Raw genomic sequence first — 15,459 nt, 5'->3', positions numbered from 1 at the left:
TGTGCGTGCAAATATGCCACTATGGACGTGCATACCATACAACATCTGATGACAATCGATTTATTTGATGTTATAGGCTAGACACTAAAAATGACCACAGTGTAGATTACACTATCGCTCATAAATGCGGAAGTAATTCCTAAACGGAAGAAAATTCCTAAAAGGAAGTTTTTTAATATAAGCGGTTTTGTGCATCTCCACGTTTCACGATTGGCCAACATCATTCCAACACCGATCTGAGCTGAAAGCCTAGTTTGACAAATATATCACAAAACTGCTATTGTAGTATCACTTAACGTATACCCCTGAGTCAAGGCTTTGTGAAGCCTCGATATGTCTACATAGCCTAGATATGTTGTGCTTCATAGTATACCCCACCGGTGATAGTGGCCCAGGTCTACAAGCCTATCCCTGAGACCGTTGTGTTCAGACGGTCAGGCTACTAGCCTCTCCGGATTACACCTCGACACTCCCCCGCTTGTGAAAACGTCACCAATACCACCCATTTTCAAACAGGATAAGCAAAAAAGACAAGTCACGTATCTCTATCCTATCCTGTATGCTATTGAAGTCGGTCACCTATTTCCGCCCTTTTACGTGTATGTCATGTAATATTCATTTCTATACAAACAAGATGGCGGATTCCTAAATAAACGCAAACACACACAACACGTCTATCTAAATTATCTTGATTTCCCAACTATGTGCTGCGTGACTGGGCACACACCAGCCCAGCAGTGCTCCGAGCGCACAGTAAAAAAATAGAAAATCGGATTTTGAAGGCAGTAGATGCTCCTGCTAAGAACCAAATCAGACTTTGTTCAAATCTACACACCTATGGCTACTGGAAAATGTAAGGTTAATTTATCAAATGTTGTTTTGAAGTATTAAAAAACGAACGAAAGGGACAGAAATTGGTGCTTTTACAATAGTTCTCTAAAGTATTCCACACTATCGATAGCATAAAACACACTGGCACGAATAATTTAATGGGACGCTTGTCTATGTTCGTTAACTCATAAGTTCACTTTTTACTGTGCTACATGGCGACCTCAGAGTTCGCATACTGACAGGCAAACATCTTTAACAACCGCTATCTCTAAACTCGGCGTGCTAGCGAGTACTGCTGTGCTTTCATAGCCTACGTTAGACAGATTAAATCATGTTTCTCGACTCCACACACAACGGGTTGACCCCACCTTTACCTTGACACCACCCCTAGCCCCGTTCTAGCACCAAGTGGCCCAATGTTTAGGTTGGGCCAGAAATCAGCGGTCAGTAGCACCGATATAGCCCCCAAGTGGCACCAGTTATCACCCCACCTGAAGGTGTGAAAGCAATTAGCCCCGGCACGGCCTGGTTAGCTCGACTTTGGCTCGACGGTCTGAAGGGGGTTATTGACAGCGGTCATTATATACTTTGCAGCAGTAATTATATAGTTTGAACAGACCTCAGAATGTTCTTGAACTTGAACTTTCTGCAGCACTCCGAAGAGCTGTATAATAATCTTATTTAGAGTATGAAATAAAGTCTCAGTTTATAACCAGTTTGTCATCAGATTTATTCTCAGGCAGCACACACCAATGAAAATACATATGTACTCTAAGTCCAATGATGAACATTAGTAGTGTAATGAATCATGTGCAGTTAACTAATCCGTGCTGGCACAACATTTTGGTGCTGTATAGACAGCCCATGAACCATGCTAAGGACACTTGCCTCACACATGCCTTGCATGAATCTGGATATTATTCCATGGACGCAGCTCCTGTACTCTTGGCTTTACAAACGTTAGAAATATTTAATTACATTTATACAGTGTAATGATTCGTTTGGTGTGCTTAGTTAGCTGATTGTGGTTTTGATGTAGTTTGTCTGAAACAGGCCTACCTATCTTTAATTCTGAATCTTTCTCTTTTACCCAGCAGTTGGCCAGCAGCGCCGCTCGTGGGGGCGGAATCAACTGGCTGCTGGTGGGTGTGGCCGGCGGGCTGGCTCCACCCCCTCCGGGCGGCAGCCTGCGCTCTCAGCCGCCCCCTCCTCCGCGCTCGCCTGGCTTACGTGCCCGTGCCCATGCCCCCAGTGCCTCACGGGCCTCTAACGCCATGTGCGTCCCGCACAGCATGGAGGTGGGCAAGCACAGTGGAGGCCACAGCCAAGGTCAAACGCCGCAGCAGCAGCAGACTCAGCCACAGCAGCAGGCAGGGGCCGCTAGGCAGCGCTCTGGAGGAGTGCCTCTGGAACCCTTTGTGCACCAAGTGGGTGGCCACACAAGCATGATGCGCTATGATGACCACACTGTCTGCAAGCCCCTCATCTCCCGTGAGCAGCGCTTCTATGAGTCTCTTCCACCTGAGATGAAGGAATTCACTCCTGAGTACAAAGGTAGGAGTCATGTGAGGGATCTGATGGGGAGAGTCTTGCTGGAATGATTTTCATAAAGACTTTCGTGGTGCATTAATGTTAAACAATGTCAACAGCATGTGAAGCTGTTTTGGATAGCTAATTACAATAAATCATGTGGTTGTGATTTTAAGAATGCATAATGCACTCTGTTTGAATGGTAAGCAGGTTCCAGTTTTTCGCATTATTAGATGAATGATAACCTGAGGTTGTAGGCCAGGTTTACTTATGTTTGTGCACAAATTGCACGCCATTGCTTGATCCTCTCAGATGGATTGTTAATGATTGGAAAGGCTAATGTGTAATTATGTCCGTCAAGCTAAGCTTAAGCTTCGGGTCATATAGGTTTTTCTGGATTTTTTTTTTTTATTTCTTCAGCAGGGTTCTTAACAAGTCTTAAAAGCATTGAATTTATGAATTTGGAAATAATACCTTGAAAAGACTTGAAAAAGTCTTGAATTTTGATATCTGGGTCTTAAAATTTGTGCAGTATGTAACTTCTCCGTATCGCATTCTGCCCGGAGGTTGACTGATAGACTGTCTGTCCAATCAGAGGGGCCTGTATGATGCCTCTTTACTTTGCACAATTTTGGCTAAAACAGTAATCAGATAGCGCCTTATGTTTATGTAATTGAATGAAGGAAAATTGTAAAAGCAAAGTTGAAGATGGACATGATAATGTCCAAATTCGACAGAAGGGTACAGATAACTGCAGCTAGTCTCCAAAGAGGTGACTATTGTTGTGACATCTGGCAAAAAGGTGCATGCTATATTAATATAGTTTGAGATTAATAAGTAACAATGCATGCCTATGCATGGATCATGGTGTTACCAAAGTCATAGAATAGCCAAAACTATACATATTGTAAAAGCATATGCCCTGTATGAAATATAGCATCGATCAACTTATGTCCCATCTTCCTCCATACCATACTCCTCTATTCTGTATAGGCGAATCAATTGAACAGCAGATACATTTTGGCCTGCATTATTAAGGGAAACAAATTAAACACCATAAACCAGGGGTATTAAATTAATCTTCAGCGAGGTCCAGTTACGGAAAATTTCCTCAAGCAAAGGTCCGGAGCATCATAATGTTTAACGTGCGTGTTTAGGCTATGTATATGTATGTATGTATGTATAATATATATATATAATATTAGGATGGATGGATGGATGGAGCCTGGTTATAGATAGATAGATAGATAGATAGATAGATAGATAGATAGATACTTTATTGATCCCCAAGGGGAAATTCAAGAAGTAGAAGATTGTAGGCTTAATGTGAAATAAAATAAGTAGCCTAAAAGGCAACATTCGAAATGAGGAGAAATAAGGCAAGATAAGAGTAATTGGGGAGAAAAACTGAGTAGCCTTGGCTATTTTTAAGATCTTAACGTGAACTTAAAATAAAATTTGAGCTGAAACAAGGATGGATATTCCACAGCTGGTTACTTGAACCCATTAATTTTAGTTTTTTGAACTAATTTTTTTTAGTCTTTTGAACTAATTTTAGTTTTTTGAACCGAAATCCTGGAAACCCAGGAACATCACGTTGTTGGGCAGTGAATGCATGTAAGCTTAACTACTGTAGATTGTGGTGGATCAATCATATTGCCTTCTTAAATCGTAAAATATTCTGTGGTCTCAGTTCACTGTTAAATGGGCCTAGCCCACCCTATGCTTGCTCAAAATATATGCTTTGTCTAGTAGAAGTGCTTCAAATTGGCGCTTTTAAAAAATCATGTCTCAGAATATATAGAAGAGGTCCAGGGCAATTCCGCACAAAACTGTCACATCCATATTTAGTTGGCGTTACGGACGTGACAGTTTTGCGTGGTATTGCCCCCGTATCTTTTCTCTTTTCTCTCTGTCTAGCTTTCTCCTCTTTGAGCAATCGATGATTTGAAAATAACTTATCGTTAACGCATTTGATTGTTTCTCGTCCTGTCTCCTCTCCTCGCTCGTTTCAGGCCATCAGTCTCTTCTCTATACTAGGCTACTTTACTCACTGGCTCGATTTTATCAGAATTCACAAATTTCACTGGCTGAGTAGCAGCAAGCGAAATCATGGTTCCGGAAGCTCCTGAAGTAAATGCTGTTATCCTAACCAACAAAACATTTAGCGCAGCTTTGAAATCTTACGTGAAAATCTAAATTAGGCTATTATGGTCCGGGTCCGGATAGGATCACGTCAAGGTCCGGACTCGGACCGCGGTCCGCCATTTGGTGACCCCTGCCATAAACTATATATTTTGTAAAAGCATAACCTCTAGATGTGATATAACACCAATTAGGACATGTCCCATCTTTCTCCATGCCATGCACAATACATTGCCCTCTATTCTGTATAGGTGAATCTAGTGTAAAGCAGATACATTTTAACATATACTGTCTATGGATAACAGTTTAAACACCCTAAACTATATATTTTCTGAAAGCATACCTTTAGATGAGATATAACATTTAACATTTATGCTATGCACAATACATTATCCTCTATTCTGTATAGGCGAATCTAGTGTAAAGCCGATACATTTTCTCAGTAAGTGTGTAATGTATCAAGTTGAAATTTTGCATGTATTATGCAAATGTGGTATAATTTTCAAGAAAAACAAATTAATTTGGTCTGCACACTACTATTGGTAGCCTAGGTCTTGGGCATGGTTAATGAATAGAAATTTGCCACGGTGACTATGGTACAGACTAGGCTGTATGTTTTGTTGATCTGACCTGTACCTTATTCAACAAGAAGTTCCTTGATTTTTATTTTTGTATCATATTTGAAAAGACTCCTTCATCCCCCAGTTTTCCCATACTGTGTACACCACCAGTCTGCTGTAGAGCACTGGGCTGTGATAAAAATAGGGCTGGCCTCTTGAGTCTACAGGCTTGACATTGTTGATTGGTGACAATGAGACTTAAAACAAGAGGAATGTGAGTTATAAATAACTTGGGGCTCCAGGGCTGTGCAATTGTTGTCCATTAAGTATAAGTGGACGAAACCTAATGCCCATTGAATTTCTTGACTTGTCAGGACTGTTTTGGTTTGTGCTCCTTTTAATTTTTTATAGCTTAGATAGAAGCGCATGATTGCATTTTGGTCCACTTAAACTGACTGGCTCATTCACTCATTCACAGACACTGTTATTCTTGCTGTCAAGGTGTTTTAATATAGCCTGTTCAAGGCAGGCATTTGATAAGGAAACATATCACCCTGTGGATGGAGGCTTTTTTTGCGTCATTATTGTGCCTTTATCGTGGCACGTCTGTCCTCTTTGGAAAGATGGAGGCTGTATGGGGGTTCATCATGGCCTCCTAATTGTTTCGCCATTAAGGGTAGTCACAGAGACGGAACCACGCCAGTGTAAATGGCTTAAGGCAGAACAGGCTTTTGATGGCGCTGAATGTGTGCAACCCACGATCGGAAGATTTAAAAACACAAGAAACAGCTGATCAGATACACCAGAGATATTTTGCTAATTGACCGATAAAGAACCAAAAGTCTCCATCTACAGCGTCTAAGATCCTCCCGCCTCTCACCTTCAAATTGCTCCCTGCTTATCCTCAATTTCACAGTGTCTACAGTTAACTTTCTGTTGTGGCTTGGTCAGATTACATTTTTTTTGCTGATACTTTTTTTTCTGATCAGGTAGCTGATCCTAATTATCACTAATAAGCTGATGTAACAGGTTGGATGACAGAATTACTTATTTTCTGGGGATTGTCCACCCCAGCTCACTAAACTCCTAAATGGAGGGGTTATACTACGCAGGGTACTCATCACAGTATTTCACTTTACTTAATATTGCGTAACTGGAGTGGGGATCTGTAGTCACCTGACTGCTCTTGTTTTAGTACTTTTTAGTACTTTAGTACAGCTGTACAGTCTAAACAAACATGTCTAAGCTTCACTTACAGCCACTGAGAAGCCATGACGTTAAATCCTGGCATTGTTGGGACTGTGAGAAGGAAGAGCCAAGGATCGCCTTATATTTAGAGCACTTTGTGTCTTAGGTTTCTTATAGATAGCCAAAAAGCAAATCCCTAATGCTAGATAGTTTAAGATCAAAGAGCCTCTGTTGGAAGAGCCTCATGTGCTGCCTCACAGAATCTCAAAACAAACATGCATGAGATGGAGAGAGGCTTATGTGACATCAGCACTGTCTTCATTCATTTGCTTCTGCTGTCCAGCTGACATCACCAAAGAGGGATCAGAGTACTACAAAACTCTCGGCAGCTCAACAGGGTCACTGTTGTCAGAATCTCTTACTCACTCACACTCACTCTTACTGCCACCTCATGACTAGATGGCATCCCTACTTTTGTCTTTTTGGAGTGAATGTAGCTGTAGGGCATATTGTTATTCATCTGGCATTCAAACTTGTAATCATACTTCATATTGGTCAGTCTTCTCCACAGGATACGTGAGTTTTTTTTCTCTCGTTGAATATTAGGGGTGTCACGATTCTCCAAATGCTTGATTCGATTTTAAAGTCATGATTCGATTCTAGATTTCTATTATGTTTCGGGTAGGGCTGAACGATTAATTGCATTTGCGATAATATCGCAATATGATCAAATACGATTTTCTAACGGTAAAGACTGCAATTACACTCTGATCACACACTGGCCGCTGCAATGGTGTGACGTCACCAAAGCGCTTACTAGTGAACTTCGTGAAATGAAACAACACAAAATGATAATTAGATTTTTTTCAGCACATTCCTAAGAGACCTAAGGTTAGTGGAATGCACTTATGCACTTATCAATGTGCATTTTATGCCTTCAAGTAATTTTGGACTGTAACTAGATCATCTTGTTGAGTAAGTTAGTGCTAATTGATGTGAATGAACGACAAAATACTTCCATGCCTTTGATTTCAGAGTAGCAAGAGGGGCTTCGATTTCGGTCGTTTGATGTGTTTTTTTTTAACTGGCTGCAGCCTAAATTTAGAGGCGTTGACGCTGCAGTTCAACACACGTGTGTGTGAGTGTTTTTGCGTCTGTTGGATGTGACATTGGGGGTGTGGCTACATCGTTGATTCTACCTTTGAGTTTGAATTCGTGACACCCTATTGAATATCTACATGCAGAATTCAGAATTTTGCATTCAGTTATCAATAGTACGGGGGTCAATGTATCTGGGTGCCCATCATTTTCATTCATTTGTTTGAGACTGTTAGGTCTTGATTATTAATTCTTGATTCTACTTAAAAATGACAAAAATGTAAAGTAAATTTGAACAAATAGAATACCTAATTTACATTCAAACATAACATTTCAGAAAACTTCAGAAAAACACAAATAATCTTTGTCTTTATTTGAGAAAATAACTGGGCAAGTTTCATGATGATATCTATTAGTTAAAAATGTTTCCCTGTTCACAATATGTAGTGTCTAGAGAAAAACATTAATTGTGAAATGTGAAAGAGGTATAAAAATGACTTCATTCCATTATCTAATAAGACGGTCCAACAACTCTCCAAAAAGTGACCTCAGAAAGGTACAGAAGCAAATAGGACCCCCTACTTTAAGTAGTTACACAGAGAACAAATACATTCACTCTTGAAGGACATTGAAGCAATAATTAAGGAACAAAACTTGCTGTGATAAAACAGCACTTATTAATGTTTCGTGATCTGTGGTGTGTGACCTGGTCTCCTAACCAGGTGTGTCTTCTTGGTATGCCCACAGGTGTGGTGTTGGTGTGTTTTGAGGGAGATCTAGATGGCTACATTAACCTGGTGGCATACCCATATGTGGAGAGTGAGGGGCTGGAACAGGAAGAGCAGGTTGACCGTGAGCGTGACCAACCCCGCCGCAAGCACTCACGTCGCAGCCTGCACCGCTCCAGCAGTGACCACAAGGAGGAGAGGCCTGTACATGAGAGTGACAGCAGCGAGAAGTAAGTGGGGGTTTCTCTACGAGGATGAGATGGTGAGCCAAACTGGGTTGAATGGATGCTCTTGAAAAATATGTTTCTGTGAGTGAGTCTGGTTTGTTTCCGTATATGAATGTCATTTCTGCCTCTGAGCTTGCAAGCAGGGTCATCACTAGACATTTATGGTTAGGATTAAAGGGATATTCCACCATTTGGTGAATTACACTCATTTTCCACCTCCCCTGGAGTAAAACAATTGATTTTTACCTTTCTCCAAATCAATTGTTTTCTTTCTCATTCATCCAGCCATTCTGTTCTTTTAGCTCCAGCCTAGCATAGATCATTAAATCGGATTAGACCATTAGCATCTTGCCTGCTAGCATCACACTTGACTTCCAGTATTCCAGTAAATGTCCTATTTGGGGGCCGCCGTGGCCTACTGGTTAGGGCTTTTGACTTGTAACCGGAGGGTTGCCGGTTCGAACCCCGACTAGTAGGAACGACTGAAGTGCCCTTGAGCAAGGCACCGTTGTAACCCCTCACTGCTCCCCGAGCGCCGCTGTAGCAGGCAGCTCACCGGGTTGGGATTAGTGTGTGCTTCACCTCACTGTGTGTTCACTGTGTGCTGAGTGTGTTTCACTAATTCACGGATTGGGATAAATGCAGAGACCAAATTTCCCTTACGGGATCAAAAAAGTACTTACTCATACTTACTTATTTAAAACTTGTCTCTTCTCAAGTTAGAAAGTGTAATAAGTCTAATGGAAACTGAAACATTGTGATTTTCTAGGCTGATTTGACATGGAACTATTCTCTCATTCCGGCGTAATAATCTGCTGCAGCTCAAACTTGTTGCTGGAAGTTACAGCCTACAGGGACTATTTTCATACGGGGACTGCTTGATATCATTGTGCTGCTGCGCCCATGGTACGTTCGCAATATTCCTTGATTATTACGCCATAATGAGAGTATAGTTCCATGTCAATAGACCTGAAACGATTACTCGAGTAATTTGAATAATTTGATTACAAAAAAGGATCGAGGAATATTCTCTGCCTCGATGCTTCGTTTAATCCACTTGCGTTATGTGGCCTACTCAGATCAGGGATTATTGCTTCACATGGACTGTTATTACTGACGTGCACACCACTTTCAGAATTAAGTGGGTGAGATGACGGAGAGCCCAAAAACCCTCCGTAAAAGGCAGAGAATGTCCAAAGTTTTGGGATCATTTCAAAGCATCCAGTTGTTACCAGCTCACCAAGAGCCGCCGACACAACGCAACGTAAACACTGATGTTAACTGATTTAATGTATTAGCTAGTTAGAACATATTCTATTTGTAGGGGCTGTAGCCTAATGTCTTGAGTCTATGATGTTAAGCTGTCGAAATTTTAATTAGTAAACTATAAAATATAATATAACATTGCAAGTGAGCAAAACACCAAAAACCTCATCACACACACTCATCTCGTCTCTCTCTACATCTCTCTCTCTCGCACGCGCACACAAACACTCACACTCCCGGAAACTGCATTGTACTGCATAGTAGCCTACTGTACTTTACTGCAGAAATGCAGTATTTTGGACATGAAAATACTAAAGTACTGCACTGTAAAAACTGCAGTTATTTTTTGTAAGGGAGGTTATTTGGTAGTAATGGTAAATGCTGCAGATGCACAAATCTACATAAAACAGATATATTAATTTACTTTAACGTGACTAGGGCTAGTTTACAGCATGACATTTGTTGTGCATATTAATAAATTGCACAAGTATTTTAGTAAGTATATATACTCTTTTGATCCCGTGAGGGAAATTTGGTCTCTGCATTTATCCCAATCTGTGAATAAGTAAAACACACTCATATTATCCAATTAATATATGAAATAATCACTAGAATAGAAAAACAAAAAGAATCGATAGCTGCAGCCCTACATGTCAAATCAGCCTAGAAAATTGCCACGTTTCATTTTCCGTTAGGAAATCTTAGTGACTTTTAAGCGTGATGCTAGCAGGCAAGAAGCTAATGGTCAAATCCGATTCAATGATCTATGCTAGGCTTGAGCTAAAAGTGGTATCGCCAGACTCACAGAACGGCTGAATGAACTGGAGAAAGGTAAAAAAATCTATTGTTTAACTCAGGGAAGTAAATCTCACTATATTTTTCTAAAAGCTATATATCTCTGGAGTATAAAATGGTATGATAGCAAGTTGGATCTTGTGGCTGTACAGGCCTTCAAAGTTGACCTCTGATTTGAAAAAAGGAAATTCCGACTATTGGCTTTTTTTTTTGTTAAACCACTCAAGAGCCCAGAAAATAATCCAAACCTCATTATTACTGATGTATATGTGGTGTTTGATGTTGGCATACATATTTTGAATCATTATGTGATTTTGCCCTTCATTTTGGTTGATAAAATTCAAGATTTATGTGTAATAATGAGCAAATCTACATTTTCAGAGACACAACATGTTGCAGCACTAATTGAAATGCCCACTACTTCATTAATCAATGTATTTATACCTTCCTACCTCCCAGCAGACTTGAAATACAAATGATTACATAGGTCTGCATTGCTATGCTATTTAGTATTTGTAAATGTACTATTCGGAAACACCCCAAAATTCAGTAAATTAGTATTTTATTGAAACTACCCATAAGAGATATTCCAAGAGATCAAAACATCATGATTACCAATCACATATTACCTTTACATTCATGGAATACCATATGAAAATTGTTCACATCACCACATGTACCCAGCTTAACATAAATATTATAATTTTATAATGTCCAGGGCACATGAAATACACAGTAATTTCCTGTGTATTAGCCGTATTGTGTATAAGCCACAGGACGGTGTTTTATGCAAGTTAAAAGAAACAAAACCATATACCATATGAACTGCCCCCGTGTATTAACCTCATAGCTGAAGAAATTTTGCAAAATCAATGTATAAACTGCAGCTAATAGTTGGGAAATTATGGTAATTGCATCACAGGTGCTAAAATGATCTACATTATACATTTCAGTTGTACTTTTGACTAGTAAGAATGTGGGAATGAGATGTAGATGAACTGGTTGGTGAAAATATTCATACTTTACACATTGTTATCATTATGTACAATTATTATTATTATTATTATTATTATTATTATTATTATTATTATCATCATACTTAAAATTGTCTTTCATCTGATGTTAAAATAATTTCCATTGAAAAGAAATAATAACTATTTTCCAAGACTTGATCTACAAGTACATACATTTACAACAGTTTTAAAAATTCTACACAGTTAGATCTGATAAGACAGAAACTGAAATTTGATCAATCCATTTTTAGAGGAACATGAGTTCATTTGCATATCTACAGCAGGCAAAGCAACACGAGGTTAGGGATGATCTGATTCAGGCTCATACTACAGGCAAAGATCATGACATAGAGGCTGGAGTCAGATACACCTAATAGTCAGGGGGCCTATATGGTTTCTGTGGGTTTGAAATGTTAATTTTTGGAGAGTGGTTGGACTGTCTTTAGAGATCATTGAACATGGAGAAAAATTATGTCTCCATTTTTTTTTTTTTACCTGTTTCAACCCTATTTTTTTGAAATTGTATATTTCACTGTAATTAACACCATAAATTTCGCCTAAATCACTGACTATGTTGAATAAAGTTCACAAAACAGTTATTTTCAACAGTATGATTGTATGTCAGTATTATGATTGTATGTCAAACAATTAGAGATAAGATCAATAACCAATAAGTTTCACCAAATACACATACTCCATTGCTGAAAGATAGCAAAAACATAACAGAATCACAGATGAGACCTCGAACAACAATTACATATACACAACATATTAGATCTCACCTCCACAATTTCCTCATCAAAATCTACAACTAGTCTACTAGACCCTATTCCTACACATCTTCTGCTCTCCCCTTCCTGGATAATGTTTGCTCTTGATTATAAATAATTCAATGCTATCAGGGCATGTACCACAGTCGTTTAAGACATCTGTTATTAAGCCCTCCCTCAAAAAGCCTAGCCTTGTATCAATACTGGTCCTTCTGGACCTCAGCGCTGCCTTTGACACCATAGACCATGACATACTATTTAGGCTTGAAAATTAGATAGGCATCAGACTCATCACTCGCTTGGTTTAGATCATACCTTCCTAACCGTCAACAATTTGTACAGGTCCATAATAAACCATCTACCCAGATTATGGTAAAATATGGAGTGCCTCAAGGCTCAGTACTGGGGCCCCTGTTGTTTAGCAGATGATACACAGCTATACCTCTCCATAAAACCGGATGAATTAACCCCTTTAGCCAAACTTGACACATGTATAAGAGATATAAAGACATGGATGACAAATAATTTCCTGCTTTTGAACTCATATAAAACAGAAGTCAAGGTTTTAGGTTCTAAAAATATGAGGGATATCCTATCCACATCACAGGCTACATATAGTGATCTTCTACTGACCTCATCCACAAGTGTTAAAAACCTAGGAGTTATAATTGACCAGGACCTATCACTAAATAATCACATAAAACAGATCACCAAAACTTCATTTTACCATTTAAGGAACATTTCAAAGATAAGGAAGTCCTTATCCTTACCAGATGCCGAGAAATTAATCCATGCTTTTGTCACCTCAAGGATAGACTATTGCAATGCTATTACGCTGGCTGTAATAATACCTGTCTAAAGAGCTTACAGCTTATACAAAATGCAGCTGCTCACACACACACAAAATATGAACATATTTCCCCCATCCTAGCATCTCTACACTGGCAACCTGTTAAAAGTCATTGACTTCAAAATATTACTTATATCTCTTGGTTGGTTGCCTGCATTGAAAGAGACCTCATGAAGACGCTCTTTTGTCTGCTTCTGACAGAAGAAGCACTTATCTATGCTGGCAGCAGCTGCTGCTGAACAAGTGTACAAAATCCCTCTAGCTGGACTTGATGCAGTTGGAGGTGTTGAGAAGATGGTCTACCACATCTTTTCTGCCTTTTCTGCCTGCTTCACATGATTTCTAGTAGTGAATCTTAGTATGCTGCAGATGCTCACTGTTCCAGGTGGATTTGTAGCAGTTCCTGTGCCAAACTGCTTTGTTCTGTTGTAAAATAACTACACTGTAACATTGTAATCGTTGGCTGATCTGTGATCACCAATTTCCATACTCTCTCATGGACAAAAACTAAAAATTTGGCATATGTCTCTAGTGATGGGTCATTCACCAGTCCACACATATCTGCCACTGGATACATAGCCCAAAATCTGTTTCTTTTAGAATATGTGTGCCATCACCTGACTAACAGAAAGACACACCTCAGAATATAACCTAACTAGACTGTGCCACCATGAACTATGAAAATGTGCTTGCTCAAATGTAGAAGGCTAGAAGGTCACTAATGTCACCAACCATGAAGAACAGAGCACTATGTGCTTCAGGTTATTCGATATTCTAAATTCTATAACTGCCAGCTAAACAGCCAACTGTCACTGCTAGTGTCTCTCTTTCTCTTTCTCTCTCTTACACACACACACACACAAACACTCACCTGTCTGTTTGTCTATCTGATCCTTTTACCCTTTCTTTTCTTAAGGAAAAAAGCTCCCATCAGGAATTTGTATTGACTTATTCACCCGTGTGTAACGTTTCAAGCTTATACGCTCTTCATCAGACTTGAATATCAGACAATAATGTGCTCTAAAATACATCGGAATAGAATCTATTAAGAGTCCCCGGAGGGGGGGGGGCATATTGACACTCTACTTCTTAAACGTGAACTGTACTGGATTTACACACTGGATACAATGGCACCTAAAGGGTTAAATGAAGACTTCAGTATTAGGCCCTTTCTGTAACTGATTATGTGATGTGTCTCGACTCGACTGTGTGAATGGATATTTGGATATGGTTATATATTATATTTTATAAATGTGAATGAAGTCTCTTTTATATAAGTGTATGATTAGTAACCTGTAGACTGAATAGACGCCAATATCATGTTTACTTATTATGACGGCCAAATGCGGCCTGATACACAGCCAAGTATTCTGATAGGGTGGAAGCTTGTACTTATTTATAAAAAATAAATAAATAAAAAAAACAAAGTATATTATATAAATGTTTTTCTATAAGTACATGTTTTTTGTAGATATTATGACATTGTGTATATATGTATATAAATGTTTTGTAAATCTATGTAATTATCACTGATGGGTCATGTGACCTTTTGTACTTGTTTAAATATGGCGACAGTCTGCCTGATATTCAAGTCTGATGAAGAGCGTATAAGCTCGAAACGTTACACACGGGTGAATAAGTCAATACAAATTTCTGATGGGAGCAAGTGTGCGGACAATCTACCTTTTTTCCTTTTGATAGCCTAGCACTTTTTGTCCAGCACCTGCCTTGGATGTGCGCACCAACAAACTACTTTTCATTTGACGACCCTTTCTTTTCTTCACACTTACATAGGCTACTGAAGGCCTTACAGACTTCAGCTGATACTAGCTATGTAAAAGTCTATTAAACTTGATTTAACAGAGATCTCTGCACTTTGTGCTCTGAATGGGTGTAGACAAAAACTGGCAGAGCAGGCTAGGCCTACACTCAAGCACACTAATAGGCATGAATTGATATTGAAGTATTATTTTTTTAAGCGGACAATTTCTTGTTAAAGAGATCAATTATCAGCCTAAAAATGTTTTATAATGTTGTATTGTTTATGTGGTCCACTTTTGCACACTACCTTGTGGAATATCTTTGCTTTTTGGCACCAAACCCTATAATACCAGCAATGTGAGGTTTATGGACAAAACACCAAATTTGACCTTTTCTGAATTTGACCTTTGATTTGGGTCCTTCAAAACCTTCAAAAAAAATGGAGACATGTTTTTTCTACTCTTAAGAACCCCTAGAACAAAGATATAATACTCTCCAAAAATTAACATGCGAATCCCACAAGTCCCCAAATTAGACACATAGGCCCCCCTACTATAAGCACAAATTCCATGATACATTGACAAAGCAAAAATTAAAGACATTTAGCATGAGTCAAAAAAGAAAACACCGGCACATGGCAAGACCATCATGTTAAAGACTGGACATGAGAGAAGTCTTTTGTCACCCTCTTGGACCT

At 39.2% G+C, this 15,459-nt stretch overlaps 1 protein-coding gene across 6 annotated transcripts in view; it reads left to right on the top strand.

Moving 5' to 3' along the window:
• Nucleotides 1-15,459, top strand: part of ip6k1 (inositol hexakisphosphate kinase 1) — a 47,176-nt gene that overhangs the window by 18,954 nt on the left and 12,763 nt on the right. For 3 of the 6 annotated variants that reach the window (XM_048255842.1, XM_048255844.1, XM_048255845.1), the window contains 2 exons: nt 1,929-2,385; nt 8,100-8,310. In XM_048255842.1, coding sequence (XP_048111799.1) covers nt 2,106-2,385; nt 8,100-8,310 — 491 coding nt within the window. In that variant the 5' untranslated portion in view covers nt 1,929-2,105. Of the gene's footprint in view, nt 1-1,925; nt 2,386-8,099; nt 8,311-15,459 lie in introns of all 6 variants that reach the window. The other 3 variants (XM_048255841.1, XM_048255843.1, XM_048255846.1) reach the window with 1 other exon arrangement.

This window comes from Alosa alosa, chromosome 10 (assembly GCF_017589495.1).
Source record: "Alosa alosa isolate M-15738 ecotype Scorff River chromosome 10, AALO_Geno_1.1, whole genome shotgun sequence".
In the NCBI taxonomy this organism is placed as follows: domain Eukaryota; kingdom Metazoa; phylum Chordata; class Actinopteri; order Clupeiformes; family Clupeidae; genus Alosa; species Alosa alosa.
The sequence above is the reverse complement of the archived record's forward strand: the minus strand, read 5'-3'. Positions and strand labels throughout refer to the sequence as shown.